The sequence below is a fragment of the Sardina pilchardus genome, chromosome 24 (assembly GCF_963854185.1).
Source record: "Sardina pilchardus chromosome 24, fSarPil1.1, whole genome shotgun sequence".
Taxonomy (NCBI): domain Eukaryota; kingdom Metazoa; phylum Chordata; class Actinopteri; order Clupeiformes; family Clupeidae; genus Sardina; species Sardina pilchardus.
In genome coordinates this window covers 27,715,644-27,727,319 of record NC_085017.1, presented here as the reverse complement: position 1 = coordinate 27,727,319, position 11,676 = coordinate 27,715,644, and the positions used below count along the sequence as shown (strand labels likewise).

At 48.8% G+C, this 11,676-nt stretch overlaps 1 protein-coding gene across 4 annotated transcripts in view; it reads right to left on the bottom strand.

Annotated features, from left to right (window-relative positions):
* Positions 1 to 1,869: 1,869 nt before the first annotated feature.
* Positions 1,870 to 11,676, bottom strand: part of glcci1a (glucocorticoid induced 1a) — a 37,371-nt gene continuing 27,564 nt past the window's right edge. For 2 of the 4 annotated variants that reach the window (XM_062529366.1, XM_062529369.1), the window contains 5 exons: positions 8,657 to 8,833; positions 7,825 to 7,974; positions 7,256 to 7,469; positions 6,550 to 6,670; positions 1,870 to 6,226 (listed from right to left, as the gene is read on the bottom strand). In XM_062529366.1, coding sequence (XP_062385350.1) covers positions 5,899 to 6,226; positions 6,550 to 6,670; positions 7,256 to 7,469; positions 7,825 to 7,974; positions 8,657 to 8,833 — 990 coding nt within the window. In that variant the 3' untranslated portion in view covers positions 1,870 to 5,898. Of the gene's footprint in view, positions 6,227 to 6,549; positions 6,671 to 7,255; positions 7,470 to 7,712; positions 7,752 to 7,824; positions 7,975 to 8,656; positions 8,834 to 11,676 lie in introns of all 4 variants that reach the window. The other 2 variants (XM_062529367.1, XM_062529368.1) reach the window with 2 other exon arrangements.

The window sequence follows — 11,676 nt, the reverse complement described above, 5'->3', positions numbered from 1 at the left end:
AGAGGTAAAGTCTGATCTCTCTCTGTCTCGCACACACACACACACACACACACACACACATACACACTCTAACTCCTGTGCACGTTTCCCAGACAAAAACACATATTTACAAATAGAAGAATAGCCTTAGGGTCATGACCACACACACACACACACACACTGATATGCACAGTAAGGTCATGTCTAAGGCCTGGGGCAGAGTGTGTGTGTGTGTGTGTGTGTGTTCTTACACCCCAAGCCCTCATTTCCCCTCTGCCTCGCACTCATTCATAGAACATTCCATTCCACACATTCTCTGGATCTCTCTCTCACACACACACACACACGCACACACACACACAGAGTCAGTGGAAGGTCAGCTCTCCTAAAGCTAATGTGTGTGGGGTCATGAGCAGAACATCAGAGTTGCTGCTCTCATTTCACCACCAGCAGCACACACACACAACACACTACGATACACACACACACACACTCAGACAACGCACTACCACACACACACACACACACTCATCAGAGAACACACTACGATACACACACACACTCATCAGAGAACACACGATACACACATACACACACGCAAACACACACCACACAACACACTACCGCACACACACACACACACACACACACACACACACACTCACCACACAACACACTACCATACACACACACACACACACACTCACCACACACACTACCATACACACACACTCATCAGAGAACACACTACGACACACACACACACACTCACACACACTCATCAGAGAACATGCTATGACACACACACTCACTCATCAGAGAACACACTATGACACACACACACACACACACACACATACACACTCATCAGAGAACACACTACTACACACACACTCACCAGAGAACACGCTACGCCACACACACACACACACACACACACACACACACTCATCAGATCTTTTAGCCATCATGTGTGTGTGTATGTGTGCGTGTGTGTGTGTGTGTGTGTGTGAGAGAGAGAGGGTAAGATCCAGGGTTTGTGTGAATGATGAGGACACACTATGCGATTTAAAAAGCAACTTTGAGATCATTGACTTATACTACTTACTATAAATAAAATGTATTATTATTATTATTATTGATGGGTGTTGTAGTCCTACAGCACTAGAACTCTTAGTTGATGGGTGTTGTAGTCCTACAGCACTAGAACTTAGTTGATGGGTGTTGTAGTCCTATAGCAGAACTTAGTTGATGGGTGTTGTAGTCCTATAGCAGCAGAACCTAGTTGATGGGTGTTGTAGTCCTACAGCACTAGAACTCTTAGCTGATGGGTGTTGTAGTCCTACAGCACTAGAACTTAGTTGATGGGTGTTGTAGTCCTATAGCAGCAGAACTTAGTTGATGGGTGTTGTAGTCATGGGTGTTGTAGTCCTATAGCAGAACTTAGCTGATGGGTGTTGTAGTCCTATAGCAGCAGAACTTAGTTGATGGGTGTTGTAGTCCAATAGCAGAACTTAGTTGATGGGTGCTGTAGTCCTATAGCAGAACTTAGTAGATGGGTGTTGTAGTCCTATAGCAGAACTTAGTAGATGGGTGTTGTAGTCCTATAGCAGAACTTAGTAGATGGGTGTTGTAGTCCTATAGCAGCAGAACTTAGTTGATGGGTGTTGTAGTCCAATAGCAGAACTTAGTTGATGGGTGCTGTAGTCCTATAGCAGAACTTAGTAGATGGGTGTTGTAGTCCTATAGCAGAACTTAGTAGATGGGTGTTGTAGTCCTATAGTAGAACCTCAGTTGATGGATCCTAAAGCAGCAGATCTCTAGAACTGTAGAACCCTCATTTCATCCACTGTCTTCTGGAACAAACACACGACACACAGGGGGTTTTGATTCTGCTAATAACTTTATTTAAATAAGACACAAGAGATCTCTATGTTTGAAAAATACCAAACAAGTGGCCGACCCTCAGCCTACATCCAGAACAGACGCAGACCGAGAGAAAGAGAGAGAAAGAGAGAGAAAGAGAGAGACAGAGAGAGAGAGAGAAAGAGTGCGTTATCGAGTGCGCTATTGAATGTCTTTAGCAAACACAGTGACCAGACCCACCAGAGGACCTACAGCATGTACACACACGAGGGGGCTCACCGAGGCTGGGAGGGGCACACACACACACACACACACACACACACACTCACCACTCTCACAGCTCTGTGTGTGTGTGTGTGTGTGTGTGTGTGTGTTCAGGGGCTGAGTGAGTGGACCTGGAGGCTGATATCACCAGAGGCCAGACCCTCTAAAGGAGTCAGGTCAGGATGGTGATGTCATTTCCTGTAGAGAGTGTTCAATATGGTTTAGCCTGCTCTACTGGGCTTTGTGTTTACATTTGTTCACCCACACACACACACACACACAACTGGACTTTGTGACTCCTATGGAAAGTGTATCAGAACAGTCAGTGTCATAAACAAACACACACACACACACACTTTCTTTCTCTCTATCTGTCTCAGACCCGCACACATCCACAAACACTCAGTGGTCACAACGTCATATTTATTGCCTCTGTCTGTGTGTGTGTGTGTGTGTGTGTGTGTGTGTGTGTGTGTGTGTGTGTGTGTGTGTGTGTGTGTGTGTGTGTGTGTGTGAGACGGCCCTATACACAGGATATCATCTACTGGCTAGCAGGACATGGCTGGTTTTGGGTTCATGGCTTTAAGATCCAAACTCCAGCGAGACGCCGGGCAGGACCGGCACACACGTGGCCCTGATGCGGCCCAGTTACGGCTATCATCTGGCACTGATCCGGCCCAGTTACGGCTATCATCTGGCTCTGATCCGGCCCAGTTACGGCTATCATCTGGCCCTGATGTGGCCCAGTTACGGCTATCATCTGGCCCTGGTCTGGCTCTGATGCGGCCCAGTTACGGCTATCACCTGGCCCTGGTCACGCTCTGATGCGGCCCAGTTACGGCTATCATCTGGCCCTGGTCTGGCTCTGATGCGGCCCAGTTACGGCTATCATCTGGCCCTGGTCTGGCCCAGTTACGGCTATCACCTGGCTCTGATGCGGCCCAGTTACGGCTATCACCTGGCCCTGGTCACGCTCTGATGCGGCCCAGTTACGGCTATCATCTGGCCCTGGTCTGGCTCTGATGCGGCCCAGTTACGGCTATCACCTGGCCCTGGTCACGCTCTGATGCGGCCCAGTTACGGCTATCATCTGGCCCTGGTCTGGCTCTGATGCGGCCCAGTTACGGCTATCATCTGGCCCTGGTCTGGCTCTGATGCGGCCCAGTTACGGCTATCATCTGGCCCTGGTCACGCTCTGATGCGGCCCAGTTACGGCTATCATCTGGCCCTGGTCTGGCTCTGATGCGGCCCAGTTACGGCTATCACCTGGCCCTGGTCTGTCTGGCCCAGTTACAGCTATCATCTGGCCCAGTTACGGCTATCATCTGGCCTTCTCTGCCTTACGCTATGCCACTCTGCCTTCTCTGCCTTACGCTATGCCACTCTGCCTTCTCTGCCTTACGCTATGCCACTCTGCCTTCTCTGCCTTATGCAATGCCACTCTGCTCGCTGTGTGCCCGCTGTGTGCCCGCTGTGCCCTCTCTCTCTGTGTATTATTGCGGTTAAACAGCGCTCACTCATGTCCTTCACTGTTTTGCTTCTTCTTTCTTTTCAATAAGGTGCAGGAGTTTTGAAAACATGAATTAAGACTGCGCTGTTCCTCTAGCCTTGGTCTGTGTGTGTGTGTGTGTGTGTGTGTGTGTGTGTGTTCATACTTTGGTCTGGGGCTCAGCTTGTTGCTCATATGACTGGAATAGACAGGGTGGAGCTGCTCTGTGGTGATGGTGTGTGTGTGTGTGTGTGTGTGTGTGTGTACTGGCTGCCTTGGCTGTAATGATGGAGGGCGAAGTCAGTTGGGAATGGGAGGAGTTTTAAATTAGATTATGCGTGTCAATCAACAGTGTGGGTGGAGTGTGACGTTTGTATGAAGTAGTAACGGACTTACACTTCAATATTTGAACTATGACACACACACATGCGTAAACATGCATACCATCACACACACACACACACACACACACACACACACTCCACTATCCTCACAGGGAATGTCATGAGAAAAGTCTAGAAGTGAGAATAAGACATAAAATAAATATAAGAGTAAGAGCAAGTGAGGGGAGAGTACCATCGCAGGAGAGGAGCAGGAGCTTATAGTTCCGTTGAGCAAAGAAGCTGCAGATATTTGAGCCATCTGGTATAGGACCGATACATTTCAAATTACCTGAGTTTACACCCCCCAGCAGTGCACTGGTGGGTGTGTGTGGGTGTGTGTGTGTGTGTGTGTGTGTGTGTGTGTGTGTGTGTGTGTGTGTGTGTGTGTGTGTGTGGGGTTGGATCTTACACTGGTGATACAGGTGGCCACGGTTTGGCTGTGCAACGCATCACGGCCAATTTGATAGAAATGCAGATTTGTATATATATGTGTTTCTGAGCCTAACTTTTTTTTAATCATATTTTTACACGTTTGTGTGTCTTTTTGTACAATAAATGTTTTTCTCTTTTTAAAGAAGTCTTTACAAACGCAACCTGGATAGATTGTAAACATAATCTTAAAAAAGTACAGCCTTTGTTCCCTCCACACAGAGCACAGCAATACACAGGTTCAGTTCACACAAGCTTTGCATCTTTTATCTGTGTGGAACGTATAGGTTCTATATGGTTAAAATGATGCTCATATTGACGGAGATATCGGGCGCTTATGCATACTGGGGATGCAGAACGGAGCACGACACCGAACAGTTGAATCTTAAACATACTACCATAGTCTGAAGCATGCCCCACTCCACCGCTACACACACACACACACACACACACACACACACACACACACACACACAGGCCAGCTCATCCACTCTACACAGAAACAATACTCCACTTTGCGCAAGCTCACACCAGAGCTGTAAGTTAAGGACACACACTCTCCCTCTCTCTCACTCACACACTTCCCTTCCGACAGCAGTGTCTGTTGAATTGGGCAACTGTGATTGGTCAAATTCAAATTAGAAGCTGATGATGTCACAAGCTGGCTTTGGTGTTGATGTAAGCCTGGAGGCTGTGTGTGTGTGTGTGTGTGTGTGTGTGTGTGTGTGTGTGTGTGTGTGTGTGTGTGTGTGTGTGTGTGTGTGTGTGTGTGTGTGTGTGTGTCTATGTGTGTGTTGTAAGCCTGGAGGGTGCGTGTGTGTGTCTGTGTGTGTTGATGTAAGCCTGGAGGCTGTGTGTGTGTGCCTGAGTGTGTGTGTGTGTGTGTGTTGTAAGCCTGGAGGCTGTGTGTGTGTGTGTGTGAGGGGGGGCAGCAGAGAGAGCTCCTGTCAGTAAACAAAAACAAACACACCAAACAAACGGGAGTGAGTTGGTGTGTGTTGCATATCTTCAGTCCACACTAACCACTAACCAGCATCCAGCCTTGTCTTGCGCAAAGCATCGTATTACTGCACATGGACACACACACACACACACACACACACACGCACACAGACGTTTTGCTTTTACTGCATACATAAACACACACACACACACACACACTCTTCGCTCGTCCCTGCTAACAACAGTGCTTATAAATTACGCTTGCAACGCAAAGGTGTAATAAGAGTCTTAGAGGGAGTGTGTGTGTGTGTGTGAGATTGTCTGTTTGTCCCATCGTTGATGGTGATGGTTTGTTCAGGACGTTGTTGCTATGCTGTTGCCATGCAGAAAGAAGGACGCTCAGTTGGACAGACAGGTGTTGGTGTGGCGGAGTAGCGCTGTGTGTGTGTGTGTGTGTGTGTGTGTGTGTGTGTGTGTGTGTGTGTGTGTGTGTGTGTGTGTGTGAGGCGGTGGGACGCCAGAGGCCAGCTCTGAGCGTGGGGCGGTCTAGCTGATGGCCAGGCTGTGCTGTTGCTGTGGCGACGAGGGGGCGGCGGCATCAGGGTCGTCGGGGGCGACGGAGTCCAGCGTCGCGTCCTCTGTGCTGGTGGAGGCGGAGACCTGACTGGGGGCGTGGCGATAGGCGTGGCCCGGCACCATGAACGCCGAGCTCGGCCCCGCCTCTTCCTGCTCTGGCTCCTCCCCCTCGTCACGCTCGCGGCGCTCGCTGGGCAGCCTCACGGGGCAGAAGGCGGAGCCTGTGGGGATGAAGTTGACCTTGTTCTTGTCTGGACACGAGAACAGCGGCACCGCAGCTGCACCCGCACATCTGGAGCTGGGCAACACAGGAAGTGATGTCAGGGGGAAAACAGGAAAGAAGCGGAGGTGTTGCTGTGACAACATGGTGACAATCATTTAGGCAGTGCCTATCTGATCTAAACTTTATAATATTGCATAATAACACATAATTTAGATAAGTTTCATCTTAAACATGTGCAAACTCCTCATGACATGATAATATAGTGGAGTCATCACCATGGATTAATCACTACCTGCAAAGATCTGTGGACTTGTGTTACTCACACCCACGCGCACACACACACACACACACACACACACACACACACACACACATGTGTATCTGGTAGTGACGCTCACCTCTCCTCGAACACCTTGATCTTCTCGCAGCCCTCGGGCGGCTCCCTCTTGAACATGTAGCTGTTGTTGGGTTTGGGGGACGAGGCGAACTTGGGCAGCGGGGAGCTGCTGCCGCTATCTACTGCAGGAGCAGAACAGAGAAGAACGTCACACCGCAGGACAGAGAGAAGAACGTCACACCGCAGGAACGTCAGAGAGAACGTCACACCACAGGACAGAGAGAACGTCACACCACAGGAACGTCAGAGAGAACGGCACACCACAGGACAGAGAGAACGTCACACCGCAGGAACATCAGAGAGAACGTCACACCACAGGACAGAGAGAACATCACACCACAGGAACGTCAGAGAGAATGTCACACCACAGGACAGAGAGAACATCACATCACAGGACATGTCTGGAAGCAGATATTGTGTGAGTGTTTACATATAAGTTTGTGTGAGTGTGTGTGTATCTCTGTCTTGGTCATCGTCAACTATGTGTACGAGTGTGTGTGTGTGTGTGTGTGTACGTGTGTGCAGTGTGTGTGTGTGTGTGTGTGTGTGTGTACGTGTGTGTGTGTGTGTGTGTACGTGTGTGCACAGTGTGTGTGTGTGCACAGTGTGTGTGTGTGTGTGTGTGTGTGCACAGTGTGTGTGTGTGTGTGTGTGTGTGCACAGTGTGTGTGTGTGTGTGTGTGTGTGCACAGTGTGTGTGTGTGTACCTTTGTCCCGCTCGTCCAGCAGGTCCTCGGCGTAGGGGCTGCCTCCGTGCGAGCTGGCGGAGGGGGGGCAGGCGGGGGAGGGGCAGGGGGAGAGGGAGGAGCAGCTGGAGGAGCGGCCGGGGGCACACGGCGTCTGCGTGTCCACACTCCTGCTGCTGCCGCTGCGCTGCTGGGGGGGGAACGGAGCACGCCGGCCGTCAGGCACCTCCAGCGCCTGGGGGGGGGGGGGGGGGGGAGGGGGGGGAGAGGAGAGGAGAGGAGGGGAGGAAAACACATGAAGATTCCTTTAATAACAACTAGCTCTAGTGTGTGTGTGTCTGTGTCTGTGCGTGCGTGCGTGTGTGTGTGTGTGTACCTTGAGCTCCTCTTTCTCGGCGCCCTCTCTTATGAAGACCTTCTCCAGCTCGTGGTGTGTGTGTGTGTGTGTGTGTGTGTGTGTGTGTGTGTGTGTGTGTACCTTGAGCTCCTCCTTCTCGGCGCCCTCTCTGATGAAGACCTTCTCCAGCTCGTGGTGTGTGTGTGTGTGTGTGTGTGTGTGTGTGTGTGTGTGTGTGTGTGTGTGTGTGTACCTTGAGCTCCTCCTTCTCGGCGCCTTCTCTTATGAACACCTTCTCCAGCTCGTGGTTGATGCCCTCCATACTGCTGGGCACTCTGGAGATGGACGGCTTGGGCACCGTGATGCTGGACAGAGACATCTGGGACTTGGACGACATGGGGGACTAGAGAGAGGGAGAGGGGGAGAGAGAAAGCGAAACAAAGAAAGAGAGAGAAAAGAGAGAAGAGAGAGAGAAGAGAGAGAGAAATAGAGAGACGAGAGAGAGATTAAGAGCACAAGACCATTAGATACTCATTAGATCAGGAGAGCAGGAAGATACTGCTAGCTGCACACTACATACATGTAACAGTGACACACACACACACACACACACACACACACACACACACACACACCAAGCACAGTGTCAGTGGATCCACACCAGCTCCACACTGTGTGTGTGCGTGTGTACACCAGGTCCACACTAGGAAGTGTTAAACCCTACATATTTCAAACACAGAGGCCCCTGTGTGGTGTGTGTGTGTGTGTGTGTGTGTGTGTGTGTGTGTACACACGTTTACAGCGATTGATTAAAGTTTATAGAATTAAAGCTTTTGGATTAGCCACACTACAAAACATCTGTACTATAGAACACCTCACAGAGCACGTATTCATTCATTACTCAATGTAATCTAATCTCACGGACACACACACACACGGACACACACAGATACAAACACATGGACACACACAGGTCACAGGGCTCAGGTCAGTGCCATACAAGAATAGCAGCTACACCAGGTAAACCACTAGCAGTGTGTGTGTGTGTGTGTGTGTGTGTGTGTGTGTGTGTGTCTCTCTCTCACCGTTGCCTGGCTGGCCATGTTGGCAGTGCTGGGCTGTCCGCTGGGTGTGTTGCTGGGCGACGGGGTCGAGTGTTGTTGTGGGATGGACAGCGGCGACACACACACACACACACACTCCTTTCCCTCCTTACGAGCCGCCTGCTTACTGCGCTGCAGCTGCTGCCGGAGCTTAGCGATCTACAGAGAGAGAGAGAGAGAGAGAGAGATGGAGATGGAGGGAGAGAAATGGAGGAAGAGATGGAGAGAGAGAAAGAGAGGTGGGGAGAGAGAGAGAGAGAAGGTGGAGAGAGAGAACAGAGATGGAGAGAGAGAGATGGAGAGGGAGAGAGAGAACAGAGATGGAGAGAGAGAGATGGAGAGAGAGAGAGAGATGGAGAGAGAGAAGAGAAAGAGAAGAGAGAGAGAGAAGGGGAAAGAGAGAGGAAAAAGACAAAATGACCAACCACTCAACACATCAGAGTGATCATGCACGCGACTGTGCAAACCACAGTGCACACACACACACACATTTCATATGTCCATAAACACACACACATTTCATATGTCTATAAACACACACATATGCAAATATACATGCAGCCACATCCTGTCCTGGTGCAGGTCTAATCTGACGTAGGGGTCATGTCCACATTCACCACCAGGGGGCATTGTGGCCTGAGCAGCAACAAGAGAGGAGGCCAGCCACCACAGACGGAGGAGGAGAGAGGGAGGTGCTCTTAGCATAGAGGGAGGAGAGGAGAGGAGGAGAGAGAGAGAGAGGGAGGTGCTCTCAGCATAGAGGAAGGAGAGGAGAGGATAAAGGATACAAGGAGTTTTAGGAGGAGGAGAGGAGAGGAGAGCATAGAGGGAGGGGAGGAGGAGTATATATATATATATAGTTTAAATTAGTATTTTATCTGGTTGCTTCCCCTGACAACAGGTCTCTTTTTACACCTGTACAACCTTTTGACTTAGAAGTTCACCCATTTAATTTCACAACACAATAAAGAGGTTTACATTAAAAATAACTTTTTCATAGTTTTACATTGGTACACCTGACATGTAAACCTGACCAGTCCAACTATGAAGAGGAAGTTACTATTTTTTTTTTATCAATATTTGAGAGAGATCTCAATCCTTTCACTCATCAGTCAGCTGGGGTTTTCATTTCATGCACATCTCTAGACAAACCTTTTTAAACTTTCCAAACAATTTAAGAGGTACTAAACTAGTACATTGTGTTTATTTCAAAGGTCCTCAACATCAAATTATGCCCCATATTTATTTTTTAATATCCTTATCTTTTAAACTCAATATTTAATACTTTTCACATGGTGTTAATTTGCTCGGACGGTTGCGCCACCTGACATTTTCAGTGTTTGAGATGGAAAAACAATACAGTATATATATATATGAGTGTTATGATAAGCAATACAGTATATATGTGTTATGATAAACAATACAGTATATATATATATATATATGAGTGATATGATAAACAATACAGTATATATATATATTATGCAGAAAACAGAAAATATGTTCAAATTATAGAGGTTTTATAGAATGAAATTATGCTTGTTATGTATGCTTGTATGACAAAATCTATGTCAAGTCATTGACACACGCGAGTGTGTGCATGCATGCATGTCTGTGTGTGTGTGTGTGTGTGTGTGTGTGTGTGTGTGTGATTGCATGTGTGTGTGAGAGAGATAAAGATAAAGAGAGAGAGAGAGAGAGAGAGAGTGAGAGTGAGAGTGAGAGTGTGTGTGTCTGTGTGTGTGTGTTGGGAGAAGTGAAGCTTGTTAAGGCAGATCTCATGAGGCAGAAATAGAACAGGAACCAGCCTAGTACAGATGCAGCCTTTCTCACCGGCACTTCTGGACCACCACCACCACACACACATGACCATGCACACACACACACACGACCATGTACACACACACACACACGCACACACACACACACACACACACACACACGACCATGTACACACACACACACACGCACGCACACACACACACACACACACACACGACCATGTACACACACACACACACACACCACCACCACCACACACACACACACGACCATGTACACACACACACACACACACACACACACACACACACACACACACACACACACACCACCACCACCACACACACACACACGACCATGTACACACACACACACACACACACACACACACACACACACACACACACACACACACACCCCATGACCACGCACGCACGCACACACGCACAGTATTCATACATACATACATACAAGGCATACATATACCAGCAGGCACTCACACACTGTTTTTCACACACACACACACACACACACACACACACACACGACAAGACCAGACATGTCCCCTCTCCACATGTATGTGATCTGATGTGTTCATCAGATCACTTCCATTCACATACATTACTCTACACTCTCACACAGTCACACACACACACACACATACACTCTCTCTCTCTCTCTCTTTCTCTCTCTCTTTACATACATTACTCTCTCTCCCTCTCTCTCTCTCTCTCTCTCTTTAGATACTGTACATTACTCACTCTCTCACTCTCACTCTCTCACACACACACACACACACACACACACACACACACACACACACACACACACTCATTCTGGTCTGGGGTCTCTCTGGCAACAGAAACAAACAGGCAAACTGGTTCTCAATAGACCGAGGTCAATAGGCAGCCTTGGAGAGCAAAGGGCCATGCAAACCCACACACGCACCCACACACGCACCCACACACACACCACACACACACACACACACACACACACACACACATACACACACCCGCACAACACACACACACCCACCTCAATCCAAGGTCTATTTCGGCCATCCTCTGTTCATTCAGAGATTACCAAGTGTCACAGATGGAAAGTGTCTTTCAGGGAATGTTTACTAGAAGCTTGTGTCTGCACACACACACACACACACACACACACACACACACACACACACACACCCAGACCTTCACATGTGTGTGTGTGTGTGT